This window comes from Poromitra crassiceps (genome assembly GCF_964638095.1).
Source record: "Poromitra crassiceps genome assembly, chromosome: 26".
In the NCBI taxonomy this organism is placed as follows: domain Eukaryota; kingdom Metazoa; phylum Chordata; class Actinopteri; order Beryciformes; family Melamphaidae; genus Poromitra; species Poromitra crassiceps.
In genome coordinates, this window is record NC_139640.1 from 10,441,846 (window position 1) to 10,459,345 (window position 17,500).

General features: G+C 44.0%; 1 protein-coding gene across 1 annotated transcript in view; it reads left to right on the plus strand.

The window, feature by feature from the left end:
* Positions 1 to 17,500, plus strand: part of LOC310798609 (rho guanine nucleotide exchange factor 2-like) — a 68,475-nt gene that overhangs the window by 12,414 nt on the left and 38,561 nt on the right. The window contains exon 2 of the mRNA XM_083661152.1: positions 11,588 to 11,747. Within this exon, the coding sequence (XP_083517278.1) occupies positions 11,588 to 11,747 (160 nt within the window). The remainder of the gene's footprint in view (positions 1 to 11,587; positions 11,748 to 17,500) is intronic.

Below are 17,500 nucleotides of genomic sequence, written 5' to 3' on the forward strand. Positions count from 1 at the left end.
GCACCGTAACCCGGCGTCACGTTTCTGATTTCTTGCTGTTCATCTGTCATTTATGTGATTAATTAGGTAGTTAATTCTGAACAATGCTGTTCATGCTACATACCAAATTAACCGGCTGAATCTTGCGCATCGAACCATGTCTTCCTTTTTCTGATCAGATCAACACAGCAGAAGTTATAACTGTCTTTGTACAAAGACAAAGACAACATTTCAGATTATTTGGCTTTTTCAAATGGCTTTTTGGAAATCCGCCTAGGTATCTCCCTACAAAAACCACTGCCAAATACTCATGTTTTGGTATTTTTTCATCTCCTTTGAGTTGGCATGGGGTAAGGCCTGTGGCTATGTCTCCATTGGGTTTCTAGCCATAAATACAACAACCACAGGTAACTGTTTACACTCTAAAAGTGTTTTTTATTCTAGGCGAGAATCAACCACTGTGTTTGAGCTGGTGTTACTCAGGGTGAGTAGAGTAGAGACATAGAGTCATTCTGACACTTGGAACAGAAACTTCAAAGTCTTACCTTTCAGAAAAGGTCAGGCACTTGTCTGTAACCCTAGCGGTTCAGCCACAGTAAGCATTTTAGTTTGGGTATGTGGTTTTCACCATTTTCTTCAGAAATAGGTGGCTTTAGAAGAGGTTAAAGGGATACGCACACAAATGAGGGATATACACGCAAATGCAGCATCAGGTATCAATAGGCTCTTTCACACTGGCCTTGAAAGCCGAAAAATGCACGGAAAATAGGATTCGCGCCTCCGATGTGAAAGTCGTGAACGCGCTTTGGTGGATAATTGTTTTACGCCTTTTGTCCCGCGACGGTAGGTAGTAACAGCGCCGGGTTACCTGGCAACCCGCCTCCATTTGAAAGGTCGTCGCAGCGAGCCGGAAAAGGTGCGAATGGTCAGCTCATTCATAAAAAAATTACAGGGGAAATCACCTCATGTATCAAGAAAGTGCAGGAGTGAAAGTAAAAAAAGTAGCCTATACAATCATGACTGCAGGGACGCCAGGAGGAATGCTCTGTGCGGTTAGGCTTTATGCTCAAACGATGTTGACATTAGGTAAAATTAACGGATATAATAATAAGCTTCAGAGGGCTATAGCTGTCTGTGGTGAGTTGGTCTGAGGTTATTCCCTCTCGAAATCAGCTCTGTGCATTCTCTTACAAAAACTACTAACGTTAAGTAGTCATGTGCATGTATAGCCTATACTATTCCCCCGACGAACGTTATGCAGACTGCAGCTGTTTGATATGCGGGCGGTCGTGTATCGTTTCAATTTTAGTAGGACACCATATCGATCTGCCCGCCCACCATGCGAGTGCGGCGGCGGAGCCCGTTTTGGCGAGTCCGCCCACCATGCGAGTGCACCTATCCTCTCCCAGCTCAGCGGATAGAAGGAGGGAAGTATTGTTGTTGAATGAATTCGTTCATCATACAGTAGCCTAGGCTACACTAACCTATGAAAATATTTATTTGGGCTAGGAGGAGCTGGAAATCCCTCCACTCGCCTTTCAATCCGGGAGCAGGGGATTTCACCTGAAAGTACACAGCAGCACGGTAATGTGGACGTGCTGCTTGGCTCTGTGTGAAAGCAATTTCTGTGGCGAGGCGGCTGGCTTTACGGGCTTCCCGAACTACAATTTTGCGTGATCTGTGTTTGAAAGAGCCGATGGGTTCATCTCTAGCCACTTTCACACAGAGATGCCGCTCAGAAGGGCCACAACGCCGGCAGCGCTGCCACAGAAAATGCTTTCACACAGAACCAAGCAGCCCGTCATATTTCTGCCTCGGAGTGTGCTTTCAGATAGCATCCACCCCTCCCGGATTGAAATTAGGCATGAACCATGGTCACTGAGTTTCATTATTATAATGAATCAAAGTTCGACAAATTAAAATGATGCTGGTCACCAAGTCAGCTGAAAATAATCCCCTCTCAGCACAGTATAGCCGTTTTCCCACATGCGTACCGGAAAATTACCTGTAAGTCAATATCGGACATTTCCCTTCACACTTCGGCTCGCGCATGTGGGAATCTATCAGCGAATTTGCCTGTATGTTGGGGGGCGGGGGGAGGGGGGGGCTTATTTGGGGGGTCGGCAAAACTCGAAATAAGTTCGCTTGTCAGTTGTCACACAATAAATCACACTCGTTTGACTTAAGAGCAGCGTCAAGCCGCCAGCGTAATAAACACAGCCGATTTACCCACTCCCCTCTCTGCTCGAGAGCAGCAGCCACGGACAGACACAGCGAGAAAGGCTTGCAAGCTGCTCAACGCTTGTATGTATGTAGAGAAAGCAAATGCACGAAGCGAAATGTGGAAGTAGTTTGCTTTGATGTGCGCGAATGATTAGATGATGCACTTTGAAGAAGTTGGGATTGTGTCTGAGAGAAATAGTTGCTGGTTCGATGTTTATCCGTTCACCTGCGTCGCGTTGAAGCACTTTTTACAGACTGGCTTCGTTTGATGTGTCCGGGCTTGCCTTCGGAAATCAGCAAGCTGACATACTGCTCTTATTAGGCTATCACAAGATAATTTCGCCAGTTTGCTTTAATGTGCGCGAATGATTAGATTATGCCCGCTGGAACATTAAGCAACGTGTGTACACCTCGCCCATGATTGAAGGACCAGTGTCGCGGAAAATGACTGGACCCGTTTCCACTTGCGTCCCCTTAAGAGCATACCGCTCTTCTGACTGGCTCGAAACTGGTGAAATGTCGGCGACGACGGGGTCGCGCTTATACCGGTACGACGACGTTCCCACATGCAGGCATTAGACCACGTTCCGGTCATTTTGCGGTACAAAGCGCATGTGGGAAAACGGCTTATGAGTTGTAGCCTATTAAAATAGGCTCAAATTATATTTCCACCAAGCTAAGTAGCCTAAAGGAATATTTTTATGTTGTAGGTTATAAGTCCGTTCTGAAAGCGGACGCCCGCATGTCAAACAGCTGCAGTCTGCTTTTAGCGTTACGTTGTCGGGGAAGTAGTAGAGGCTATAAATGCACAGGAATACTAATAACGTGAGTTGTTTTTCGTGAGGGAACGCACAACAGGCTAGACAGACTGCAGTTCTGGAGATGATTTCCCCAAACATGGGATTGTCTTGGCGAGAGACTGACAAGAACAGAGGGAACATCCTCAGACGGACGATATTCAGGAAGCTGTATTCTGCTGCCTGCCACCTCCGTCAAATTCCACCTCCAGCTCTCCACCAAACTCTTGACTCTTGTTGCACTCTGTGGATTTCTTTACGCCGATGTGTTGACAATTTCATGTTCAATATTCTTTAATAAACGTATTTGTTTAAGGAAGCACCCTTCTGAGTACCTTTTGCACAGTCAAATCGGTGCACATTCCACATAGAAAGTGTCTATTTTTATTGAAGAAAAAAACATTATATCGGCCACCTATCGGTAATCGGTAAAGTTCCTGCACTAAAATCGGGATCGGTCTCAAAAACCGGGCTCTAGTACACTGTACCACCGCCGCCTCATTTTGAGCCAGGAAAAACCCTGTTATTACTAATAACTATTACTAACTTACCACCACGGGTGGTGGCATTCAGACTGACGTCAACCCTCAGGCAATGTGGGTTAGCCCTTTCAAAACCATTTCAAACCGGTTTGATATCATGCCCAACACCTAGGGTTGTCACGATACTAGAATTATTAACTTCAATACCGATACCTAGGAAAATATCGATACTCTATTCATAGCTTTCAAGGGGCGTTACGTGCTGCCGGGAATGCCCACCTGACGGTAAAAAAAAAAACTTGTTCATTCCGCTGGCCGCCTCGACTAGTTTCTCACGCTGTGTTTGTTCAGCCAAAATGCCGGATACCTGTTGTGCTATCGGTTGCACTAACCGACGAGGAGACACGCCTGGCTTGTGCTTTTACAGAATCCCGTCGGAGAAAGAAAACTCAGACAGGAGGAGGTTGTGGATTTGTGCGATTAGACGTGGTTCAGTCGCTGGGGAGGGCAAATGGCTTTTTTTCTACCATCAAAGTACACACGTTTTTGCGGCCAACATTTCATCAAAGGTAAGCTCAAGTAACGTTAACGGGGTATTTTAATCATTATTGTAACGTTACTTGAGCTTACCTTTGATGAAATGTTGGCCGCAAAGACGTGTGTACAAACGGCTGAACAAACACAGCGTGAGAAACTAGTGGACTCGGCTGCCAGCGGAATGAACAAGTTTTTTTTTTGACCGCCAGGTGGGCGTTCCCGGCAGCACGTAACGCCCCTTGAAAGCTATGAATACCATTTACGATAACGGGCGTGCGGGGGGATTCATTGACACCACATCAAGAGGCATACCAATAAATAAAGACATATGGACGGACAGACGCACGCTTCTCCATAATCTAGTCCCGATAAAACTGCTCTCGTCATCAGATTTATCATTTGTTTTGAACATGAACCTTGGTTTCTATCAGGAGGTCTGTGTCATAACGAGAGTTACATTGTCACCAATATGTTCCACTGTTATGTTATAAATGCACTGTAAATATGTTGTACATTATGTTGGTATGCGAGCAATGTGTGTGTGTGTGTGTGTGTGTGTGTGTGTGTGTGGTCACGTCTCCACAAATAAAACTTCTGCAGGCTGCTTCGTGGTTCCTGCTTCACTCCGCCCTGACACACACACACACACACACACACACACACACACACACACACACACACACACACGCACACACACTTCCCCTTCCTGCTCCACCTCAGTGCGAAAGCAGCAGATTCTTCCTGAAACACAGTTTAGTCATGTGGCAGCTGAGCTCTCTGAATGTTGAAATACCGACTGAGTGGTTTCACAGCCGCGCGGCCTGTTCTTTAGGATATTTACAGCAGTGACCCACACTTTACAGCAGTGACCCACACTAGTCTGCTTGGTTAGCCTCCTTGCATTCCATGCATTCCAAAGCAGCAGAGAGCAGATGCATTATATGTCACTTTACTGGAAATTTTACATGGACATGTTAAATGGACATTATCCTAACCCCCCCCCCCCATGGTTTCCGTTTTCCTGTTATAATTAATCAAAGTACGACAAATAAAAAATCTGACAGTCCCCTCTCAGCACAATTTGAGTTGTATTTATATGGGCTCAAATTACATTTCCACACAGCCTCCTCCTATTAAATAGCCTATTTAGCCCACTAGATATATAAAAAAAACCATAGGGAAATACATCATCTTAGGGCCCTATCTCCCCAACGGCGGTCATTTTGCGTTAGCGCCCGTTTTTGCGCTGGAATAGCGCCGCGCAAAGCCCTAATTGTGGGCAGGATTCACAAGGTGAGATCACTCCCCTTAAAAGCCACAGCGTCACCGCCATCACATCACCAGCTTCTTTCATGCTGAGAGCAAGCAGAGAGAGAAAAGAGAGAGGGTGAGAGAGAAAAGATAGAGAGAGGGTGAGAGAGAAAAGAGAGAGAGAGGGTGAGAGAGAAAAGAGAGAGAGAGGGTGAGAGAGAAAAGAGAGAGAGAGGGTGAGAGAGAAAAGAGAGAGAGAGGGTGAGAGAGAAAAGAGAGAGAGAGGGTGAGAGAGAGAGAACGAGAGAGGGAAGAGAGAGAGGGCCGCCGCGCAATTACGCAGTGATGTCCCAAAGCGTGCGCTTACTGTAATTAGACGTTTCGTTCATATAGGCCAGGGGTCACCAATAGGCGGACCGCGACACCGTCCTATGCGGACCCAGACCTATTCATAGCTTTCAAGGGGCGTTACGTGCTGCCGGGAACGCCCACCTGACGGTCAAAAAAAAAACTTGTTCATTCTGCTGCCCGCCGAGTCGACTAGTTTCTCACGCTGTTTGTTTTAGAGCTGCACGCTTTGCATATTAAGGACACGTCAATTGACACGCAGCCGCCCCGTGAAGTACTGTTTGAGCGGACGACAGCCCAGGCATCACTTTTTAGCAATAGTCTCACTAATCCCACAGTGGTTTACCTGCTTTTGAGATCTGCAAAAAATAGTTTGCTTCTGTCTCACCCGTTCTCCCTCTCTCTTCACACGTGACGAGGGCTGTGCTCTCTCTCCACAACATTATAAAAACGAGTCCGCACTCCGCACGCAGTCTCTTGTTGTGAAACAATTTCTCCGAACTGCCATGTGTTGGACAGTAACGTTAACGATAGTTCGGTTTGTTTGAAGTGCCCAAAACGTGTAGTTTGTTTAGATATCGTTCTTTTTCAACGCTTGATAGATGGTCTAAATATTCCTGACTGGAAACTGGTGGAAAAAAGACCGCTTTTTGCTGCAGCTGCGTCTGGAGTGTTCAGCGCCATTGATGTTTTGAGTTTTGACCGCCAGAAGGGGCGTTCCTTGTACTTACGTAACGCCCCTTGAAAGCTATGAATAAGCTGTTATTATACTGAGATTTTTCTTCAATGTTGCTGTGTTTTGGTATTTTTAAATTGCGCAGCTTTTCTGGCTATTCTAGCATTTACGGTACTGGTTTGGAGTCCCACGTGACGCTACTCGGCCAATGAAATTTACAGCCAAGATTCTTCCGTGCGGGTCCACTCTGCTCGTCACAGCTGGTGTCAGTGAGCAGCGCTACACACACACACACACACACACACACACACACACACACACACACACACACACACACACACACGGAGGAGAAAAAAACCCAGACACGTTGGAGAAATAGGTGAGAAGTAGGCTATGGCGTGCTCTAAAAAGAGAAAAGTGGACACAGAGAACTGAGTTTTTAATGAAGAATGGACAGATGTGTACATGTTTCTCCTCACGGGCAGTTCAACACCTGTCTGTCTGATCTGCTGCCAGACCGTTGCACTTATTAAAAGCGGCACTGTGAAACCAAACAAAGCACTGAATCATTTGAGAAAACATATCCGCTCCATCCGTGTCTCTGTCTCTGTCTCTGTCTCTGTCTCTGTCTCTGTCTCTGTCTCTGTCTCTGTCTCTGTCTCTGTCTCTGTCTCTGTCTCTGTGTCTGTCTCTGTCTCTGTCTCTGTCTCTGTCTCTGTCTCTGTGTCTGTCTCTGTCTCTGTCTCTGTCTCTGTCTCTGTCTCTGTCTCTGTGGCTGGCTGGTCTCCCTCCCTCCCAGTACAACTACTGTCCCCAGGCTGCAAAAGTATGACTTCTTAGTCAGCTAGTCATTTACTCTCAGTCAGAACAGAAGAGCAGTAAGCTGTTCAATTGTTCAAATATGTTGAGATAAGACTGCAAAAACCAGAAAAAGGGAAACTCAAGCTGCTACTTTTATTTCATTTTTTGCACTTTATTTTACATTTTCAAAAGCTTTCTGCTATATGTGTTTTTTTAATGCAGCCCTTATTTTCTTTGAAAATAAGAATTATTTATTATTTGAGCATTTTAAAATCCCTCCAGTTAAATGTGAAAACTGAAAAAACATTGTTGAAATGAATGAGTTGTTCTTTGTTGCTGACTACATACAGACATTGATACAACTATTAGGGTGTTTTATGGCACTGAATCATAATGCAGGTTAGACATTATGATGTTGCAGACCTTTGCTTGAGGAAATCTTCTCGAACTGGACCTCTCTGAATTCTAATTGAATAGCCCTGCTCTATATCACTTTTTTAAGATTGTTTTTTGTGCATTTTTACATTTTTATTTGACAGGACAGTAGACAGACAGGAAAGGTAGGCAGAGAGAGCAAAGGACCACCGCTCGGATTTGAACCCAGATCGACTGGGTTCTATTTCCTGTCTATGATGTCATCTTTACCAGTCAACGCAGAAGAAGATGTCATGCTGGGATCTGATCAGATGTCATGCTGGGATCTGATCAGATGCCACGCTGGGATCTGATCAGATGCCATGCTGGGATCTGATCAGATCCCAGCATGGCATCTGATCAGATGTCATGCTGGGATCTGATCAGATGTCATGCTGGGATCTGATCAGATGCCATGCTGGGATCTGATCAGATGTCATGCTGGGATCTGATCAGATGCCATGCTGGGATCTGATCAGATGTCATGCTGGGATCTGATCAGATGTCATGCTGGGATCTGATCAGATGCCATGCTGGGATCTGATCAGATGCCATGCTGGGATCTAGAGATCTGAAGCATTTCTGAATGAACAGAAGATGAGAGAATGAGAGAATCCACTGAAGCTTCATTGAGCTTAGAGAAGCAGAGATATGATCACGTGATCAGACCACCTGACTTGCCTTGTTGGCCAAGGCGTGCTTTCTGGTTGTTTATTGCTTTGTTTTCGGTCTGAGTCTGACGTCGTTCCTCGTGTTGAAGTTTCAAAGTTCTTCTAAGTGTCTTTTATTGTCTTTTTATTGTCTCCTGAAGTTTTCCTTCTTCCTACTTCCTCCCTGCTGGCTGTTTATGTCATTATGATTATGGTCAAAGAGTCAAGCTGTAATGAAAACTTACATCACTTCAGGGCCGCCGCCAGGATGAAATGACTGAGGGGGCTGTTATAACTGGCGAGGGGGCTGATTTTTTTTTTTTTTTTTTTTTTTTTTTTTTATATGATATTTTTATATCGTAAAACATAGGTTATATACCCGCTATGCCTATTTCTGGACTTTTTAACCATAATAACCTCTGAAAAGTGCGATAACAACACAAGAAAGACTACTATTCAAAATCAAATAAAACATTTATTTCACAGCAGCAGATTAAGGCATTAATAGAGGTTCAAGGGTTCATAGGTTCAAATTTAATAAATAGCTACATCTCTGACACCTTGTGACAACCAAAGCACAGCAAATAGCGCTTCCCTGCCAATTCTGAAACAACAGAGCTATGTTTACAGGGGGTAGCCTACATCAACTTAAACTGATCAAATTTGATGAAGACTGCAGAAACAGCAGCCTAAACATGTCAGGTACAAACATTGCCTAACTGGCCTTTATAGATTAACTATTATATATATTATAAAAAAAATAAAAAATTCAAGTGAGGGGGCCGAAAATTGAACTGAGGGGGCTAAGCCCCCTTAGGCCCCCTCGTGGCGCCGGGCCTGCATCACTTCCTCTTTACAAACTGTCCTGCTCTCTGAAGCTTCTTGTTAGCATCTCAAGTGAACATCTCACCACACTTTCCTTCAGCTGGTCAAACAGACGTCCGTCAGATTAAACACATCATCAGACCATAGACACGGCAAAACTGAACATTTTATTATTAGATTACTTTATAGTTCTTGATTGACTCAGAGAAGACTGTTACTGCCATCTTCCCTCAATGCAAAGTAAAGCCGCGGTATCGATTTTTTTCCTTACCGCACAAATTAGCGAAGCCAAACCACCATAAAAAAAACTCAGATACTGTATATTATAAAATAATTTGTCCCTAAATAAACCTTTAGAATGCCAATGACAGAGCTTGTAATAAGCCGGGGGCGGACATCCGGCCACGACTTAAACAGTCGCTCCAATGGGGAGCAGCTGTAGAGCAGGGGAGGGCTTATCCCAGTAGCCTGTTTCCGTGCAGCCAGACTATTGAAACACAGACAACATGCACCCTCCTATCTGTGTTTATGGACACTTATTATGACCTCATATCTCCTGGACATTGCCTCGATGAGAAATAATAAAATAAAATAATAAAAATAACTCACACAGTGGAGAGGCGTGTGTGTCAGCTATATGTAACCGCACCTTCTGTCTCCATCTCTCTACACCTGGCACCTGTGTCAGCCAGGCTCTCCTCACTCGCTCCTCAAATGGTGTTAAAGTCTAGCTGAAATAAAAAATGACTTTTTATTAACTATTTTAGATCACATCCCTGGTCATAGAGTGCACCTTTCTAACAATGTATGGCAAACATCTCTTTGTTCTTTGTTTTTATTTCTTTGGTTTTTCACATCAAAAGTCAACCATGATGTCTTCATTCATAATTCAATTAAATCTACAGTGTGCTTACGTCAGCTAGTACTATCAAATTTCAACCAATAATATCATGACATGACCGCTGTCAATCAATCTTCATGGCTAGGAAAATTCCAAGAAGCCAATATGGCTGCCTACATTACATGGGCAGACTTTGCTAGTCCATAAATGTGAATATACTTGGCCAATAAGTTTGTAACGTACAAAATAAAACGAACGGTAATGTCTTCATTTGATGTAGAATGCAAAGGACAAACTCGTTAACTCATTGAGTGCCAAGGACGAGTATAGTCGTCAATTCAAATACTAACGTTCAGTGCCAATGACGACTAAAGTCGTCAATTGCGTTTTTTGACGGTGGGACGTGGATCAAAGCCAGATCCATCTCCTGTAAAAGTATGGTGGATGTTGAATGTGTAAAAGCTATTTTACAGACCCATTAGGTGGCGACAGTGCTCTCCAGATTAGAGAAAGTTGAGTAAAAAACAGAGAAGAAGTCATGGGGAAACGGAAATCGCATCCGTATGCATCGATATGCATGAAGCATAACGTTAGCTGTGCCTGCAGCAGCCAATCTGCTGCCACAATTGAGCCCCTCCGTGTCCGCTGCGATAGCCCATCCGCATGATTTAGTTGCCGACACCAGCGTCTTTCTGAAAAGTTACATTATTCACAGCTGGGAGCTGGCGACATGCTGTGAAAAAGCGGGGTGCAGCGCACTTTTCAGTGCAGACAGAGCAAACGCAGAGCAAACGCAGCAGAGCCACCAGACACTCCCACGGAGGAGGAGGAGGAGGGGGGTGGGGCACACAGGGCAGCATACAACCATTGACAGTAAACACAGACCCAGACAGCAGGCTCGATGCACAGAGTCAGGCAAACAAGCTAGAATATCTGATGCCCACCAGCAGTAAATCAAGACCAGCAAGAAGCTGCAACCAGCAGCGCACGCAGGGGCCAGCGCTGCTGGTTGCAGCTAAAAAATATTATTTTGCCAAACAAAATTCCTTTGTTTTCACTGTTTTATTGAAGGAAATTATTTTTGAGGTGTGACTACATCAGAAAATATTAGCTTCAGAGTCAGTCATGTGCTTGAAATGCTTCATTTCACAAAAGGCTAATTATCTCAGTTTCTAATTTGAAACGCCTCTTTTTGCTCAAAACATAGCCACATCTTCTCCGGCTCATAACTAAAGAACGGAAAATGATATCAATAAACTTTTTTTTGCTGATGATAGAAGAGAGTCTCCTCGTTCTTTGTGCGTGTTCGGTGTTTACATAGTAATATCACACAATATTCTGTGGGCCTCGAGAAATCACTGAAAACGCTCTGAAACTCTGGCACTGGGAGCGTCCGTTCTCCAAAAGTGGCTGGCACTCAATGAGTTAACTTGCATCCCAGGAATATCGTTATTTACCGCGGCTCGTCACACGCTTCAAGACCGGTAGCAGTGAGCCAGCCAGTCCACAGGGTTATATTTACATCATATTGTGTCTGTAACATATAGACTGTTATTGAAACGTGGAGTCAAGTCTGCTCGGAAACTGTCCCGGGTCCCTGATGTGAAAACCACCCTAACCTGTCTCCCCCCCCACTCCCTCCTCTCTCTCTCTCTCTCTCTCTCTCTCTCTCTCTCTCTCTCTCTCTCTCTCTCTCTCTCTCTGTCTCTCTCTCTCTCTCTCTCTCTCTCCCTCTCTCTCTCTCTCTCTCTCTCTCTCTGTAGAATAAGGAAAAGGAGCGTATGGCAGAGCGGGAGCGGGAGGCTCGTGAGCGGGAGGCGCGGCCTAATGGACACCTGTTCACCTCCCTGACTGTGTCCTCCACCACGCTGTGCTCCTCCTGCCAGAGGAGCATCACTGCCAAGGAGGCTCTGAGCTGCCCAGGTAGGAAAGCTATGAGCAAGTATACCATACTAAAACACACAAGTATACCATACTAAAACACACAAGTATACCATACTAAAACACACAGAGAACAAGAGAGACATCAAGTATACCATACTAAAACACACAGAGAACAAGAGAGACATCAAGTATACCATACTAAAACACACAGAGAACAAGAGAGACATCAAGTATACCATACTAAAACACACAGAGAACAAGAGAGACATCAAGTATACCATACTAAAACACACAGAGAACAAGAAAGACATCAAGTATACCATACTAAAACACACAGAGAACAAGAGAGACATCAAGTATACCATACTAAAACACACAGAGAACAAGAAAGACATCAAGTATACCATACTAAAACACACAGAGAACAAGAGAGACATCAAGTATACCATACTAAAACACACAGAGAACAAGAAAGACATCAAGTATACCATACTAAAACACACAGAGAACAAGAGAGACGTCACATCACACCACACGCAGGTCTGTAACCTCACATCTTGCTTGGCTCTGATCACGTGACCTCACATCTTGCTTGGCTCTGCGTATCAGTCTGGACTTCTAGCCGTCCACAGTGATTTCAGACACCTCCTTCAGCTAATCAACATGGTGCTTGCTCCTGTTCTTGTTTAACCCATTGATACCTGATGCAGCATTTGCGTGTATATCCCTCATTTGTGTGCGTATCCCTTAAAGGGATACACACTAGAGATGCGCGGATGAGCTTTTATGCCATCTTAATCCGCGTGTATGCATGAACCGTCCGCCCGCCATAAATCCGCGCAAATTATTTCATACTATTTATAGATCCGCGCCCGCCATGCACCCAACGCTATAAACGATATAAACGCTATAAAACGCTATAAAAGGTGCAAACTTACGGTTTCTGCTGCCGTTGGTGCGATCGCTGCAGTCCAAGACTCCAAATAAACTTCCATGCTGTATTGTCCACCACTTGCCTTCATGTAGTTTACTCGGCTAACGCTATAACTTTAAATTTAGTTTACTTGATTGCCTCATTGTATGGGAAAATACGAACGCGTCTTCTCTTCAAACACATCTTCAGCGGAGACTCCTTTTTGAGGGTGACATCATTGACCATATATGGACGAAAAGTTGAGCGTAGCGACCTAGCACATGGCTATTGTTGTGTTTACGGCCATGGGTCCTTTGGGGGATCTACAATAGGCGACTAAGAATGTGCCTGGCGAAAAATGTAGCTTAACATACCTTCATAGACTAGAGAACGTAATTAATATTATTGTTCCTCATTAATGATACATCGTTTCAACCCCCCGCAACCCATCCGCTATTAATCAGAATGTTTATTTTTATGATCCTGCCCGCCCGGGGGGCGGGATATCCGCGGTCAGCGCGGTTATAACTGCGGCCCGCGCATCACTAATACACACACAAATGCTGTATCAGGTATCAATGGGTTAATTGAGTCTATTCCTGCAATAAGTGTGTTTACTAACGTTAACGTTAGCGCTCGTTGCTTCAATCGGGATAAGCTACTGTTTTGCCAGCCCTGATTGGCCTGGTTATGTTGTAGAGCTGCAATGATTAATTGACCTTGTACCCTCCTTATATTTTTTGCCTGTTGCACTCCCTCATCCAGCAGCTGGATATTGATAGTCAATAGTTATTTGTTATATTCATAATAATTATTATAATTATTATTATGATTTTTTTATTGATTCTTATCCATTGGTAACTTCATCCCTCATACCTCATATCAACATGTCATGCTTACTCAGAATTTTAACCCCTCAAATGCCAGTTTACTGTACTTACTGTACAATCAAATTTACAGTAGAAAAGACAAAATATGATTTTTTTGCATACCCATCAATGCCACCTGGATATCCCCCTGTGGGATTATTTTAGCCTGGGATTTCTCACATTTTTCGCGGAGGAATTATTTTCTTACCTTTTCATCTTTTGAGAATTGCAATCCTTATCATCCATCCATATTTTTTGCCTATCTGGCTGCTTGCCAGATATTGATCGATACACGACGAAACTGGCCGGCTCTATGACACGGAAGTCCACAGAAAGTATCTGGAAGGCGACCCGGATGTTGTTCATGAGCGATCTTTGCCATCCGGGTGACTGGCCTGTGGTGACCTGCTCGCAGAGTAGCACGGGGGAGCGAAGAAAGGCAGACATCCAGGGAGACATCCCCACCGAGGCGTCCAGCAACATTAGCCGAAAAAGAGCCTCGTTTCACGGCTTTGGATTTACTGTGCATCGGTGCTTTGAGCGCACCTCAAACGGGGAGCGATAGAAAGCTGCTACAACCACAAAACACGACGATGTTAGAGATCTATGGTCAAATTTCGACGGCGATTCCAGAAATGCTATCGGCGAGTCGCTACGACGAACGAGCGCGGAGATACGGACGTATTGTCAATGAAGGTGAGTTTCATAAAAAATCATGAAACTGCTAATTTTCGACTGCCAGCTAATTTTCACAAAAAACATAAGATAGCTTCATTGATCCATCAATCTTGGTCTAAAGGCTTCAAATCAGTAGTTTGCACTGGAAAATCCGGGTTCTCAGGTCATGTGACATGTTGCTAGGACGACCACTCTACTGTGTATTTAATGTTAAACTGCATGCAATTGGCTGCTATGCCAGCACTGATCAAATACAGGGGTGGGGCCAAACACAATAGAACCTACAAATTTGATGTATTGACTCTAGCTGAGAGGTGTAAGATCAGAAAAATAATTATTTTTGGGGAAAGTACGTGGGAGTCAAATTTTTTTTTTTTTTTTTTTGCTAAATTAACATTGAAATCAATGGGAAAAATATGCAATGGATTTTGAATGGTTGTAACTCCACCAAATGTTCAACCAACTCCAAGGTTAGATATTAAGGTCAAATTTAAAGGTGTTTGGTCCAGGATGCCCGCTGAAAAAAATAAAATAGATTAATTTTGTAAAAATTTCCTGGAGGTCTCAAAAAAGTGGTTTTAATGGTTTTAATACGATCCAGCTGCTGGATGAGGGGGGTTAACGTGATTATAGCACTTACTTTGTGCCAGGAACACTTTTTTAGCATGGCGGAAGGGTGAATTACCATGATAAATCAAAAAAACATGATTTGGAAAGTTTCAGCCCTGAACTCCCAAAACTTTTTTTTCCACAGAAAAAAACACACAAAAAAAACACCTTACGATCCAGCTGCTGGACGAGGGGGGTACAAGGGTTAATCGATTAGTCAATCGACAGAAAATGTTTGATAATTGATTAATTGTTTTGAGTAATTTTTTAAGAGAAAAAGGTAAAAATGATCTGATTCCAGCTTCTGAAATGGGAACATTTTCCGGTTTCTTTACTCCTCTATGACAGTAAACTGAATGTCTTTGTGTTGTGGACAAAACAAGAGATGTGACGACGTCATCTTGGGCTTTGGGAAACACTGAACGACATTTTTCACCATTTTGTGACATTTTGTAGACGAGACAAACAACGAATCGATTAATCAAGAAAATAATCGACGGACGAATCGATAATGAAAATACCGTAAATTCCGGACTATAAGGCGCACCGGTATATAAGCCGCAGCAGCAAAATTGACTGTTTTTTACATATATAAGCCGCACCGGACTATAAGCCGCGGGTGTTTTGATGTTTAATTACCATATGTAAGGGTTCGTGCACAGAGAGGAATGTCGGGAAAGAGATGGCTGTTTGGGGAAGCTCCCATTTATTAACATTTCAACAAAAGGTGCTGTCAACAATCAAACCAGGTACCGTAATCCTTGTCTTCATCTTTTAGGTGAAGGTGCAGCGTCAAAAACAGAGTCAGAGTCAAAGTCAAGTCACTAATCCTCGTCTTCCTCTTCTTCCTCCGTACTGAAACCAGCAAAGTCCTCAACTTCAGTGTCGGAAACGAACAGGTTCAGGGTGGCTTCGTCAACCACTCTCCTCTCTCCTTCGTTGTCACTCTCAAAACCAAGGAACTCCTCTTCGTCACTGTCGGTGTCAGAATCGAACAGCCTCTGAAGGCGCCCAGCTGTGCCGGCGTCATCATCACGCAGCAGTCCAGCCTTTCGGAACCCGAATGGAGTTTGTGGTCTTGATGGCTGCTTTCACGGAATCTGTTATATGAGCCCTCATGCTGTCGAGAACGAGCAAAGCTTTTTTTTGGTGAAAGAATCCTCCAGGGCGCTTGACGTAGCACTCAGCCAGCCACTCCTTCATGACACTTTCCATCATCCACCCTTTCTTGTTGACTCTGAGGCATATCCCACTGGGAATTTTCTCTTTCGGCATCGTAATCCGCTTAAAAATCACCATTGGCGGCAGCTTTACTCCAGATGCAGAGCAGGCCAGAACACAAGTGAAATTCGTTCTCTCGTGCCCAGTGGTTCTCAATGTGATCGACGATTCACCTTTCTTGTTAACAGTCCGAGTGAGTGGCAGGTCGAACGTCAAAGGCACTTCATCCATATTTATGATCTGCTCCGGTTCGATGGAATATTCCTTGATCTTCCTTTGTGTGAATTCGCCGAAGTTTGTGATTTTCTCCTGGTAGTCGGGGGAGGGAGTTGTTGGCCGAGTGGCCGTTTGCTTACCGTAATTACCATATGTAAAGGGTCATGCACAGAGGGGATTGTCGGGAAAGAGATGGCTGTTTGAGGAAGCTCCCATTTACCGTATTACCGTAACATTTCAACAAAGCAACATAACACAACACCACCTTTGTTTATTTTTACAGTGCACACAGTGTCCGCGGTGTGGTGAAAAGAGGGCAAGAGAGGAAATTAAAACAGAAGTGGATTTATAGTTAGAAAGAGTGCTAAAAAAGAGAGATTTTATTTGTATTTTTTTTTTTTTTTCTGAAAAAATCCATAGATAAGCCGCACCGTTATATAAGCCGCAGGGCCAAAAAACGGGGAAAAAGCCGCGGCTTATAGTCCGGAATTTACGGTAATCGTTAGTTGGGGCCAGACTGATCTAGGAATATGAATGGAGAAAATACAGACGGAATCATGGAATTTGGTAATAAATTGGAATCGACTGTAAAACATGGAATATCAACCCGATCTCCAAAAAAATTGTAAAATAGCAACGTTTGTGGACAAACGTTGGTATTTTACAATGTCGGCTAAGAAATTGTAAAATGGGAACGTATGTGTCTACAGCGGTGGGCGTGGTTTGGGCATGTTTTACGGAGATTTTCTGTTTCTAACCCCTCCCCCTACTCTAATCCTAACCCTAAAATCTCAGAACGTTACTATTTTACAATTTTCGAGCCGAAATTGTAAAATAGCAACGTTGGTCCATATCGTTGGTATTATACAATTTTCTGTGAGACTGTGTTGGGAATATGGCAGAATTTTCCATAATTTGTCTGAAATTGATAAAAGTCGGCCTAACTGTCAAAATCAAACATAGACGTAATTATTGTAGTAACCTAAAATAGGCCTAGAGAAATAAATCTACTTCTGTTGTTGGGGGTTGGCTGTGTGTCTGTCTCTGGGATTCTCCCTTTGTTTGAGTAGGCAAACACAGCCTGCTGTCTGTGTGTGTGTGTGTGTGTGTGTGTGTGTGTGTGTGTGTGTGTGTGTGTGTGTGTACACTTGTGTGCGTGTGCCTGGAGCTGTACTCTAATCTGAAGAGGTGCAATCTGTTCACTGGGAAGGGGGGTTACTGTAAGACACACACACACACATGCACGCACGGACGCACGGACGCACGCACACACACACACACACACG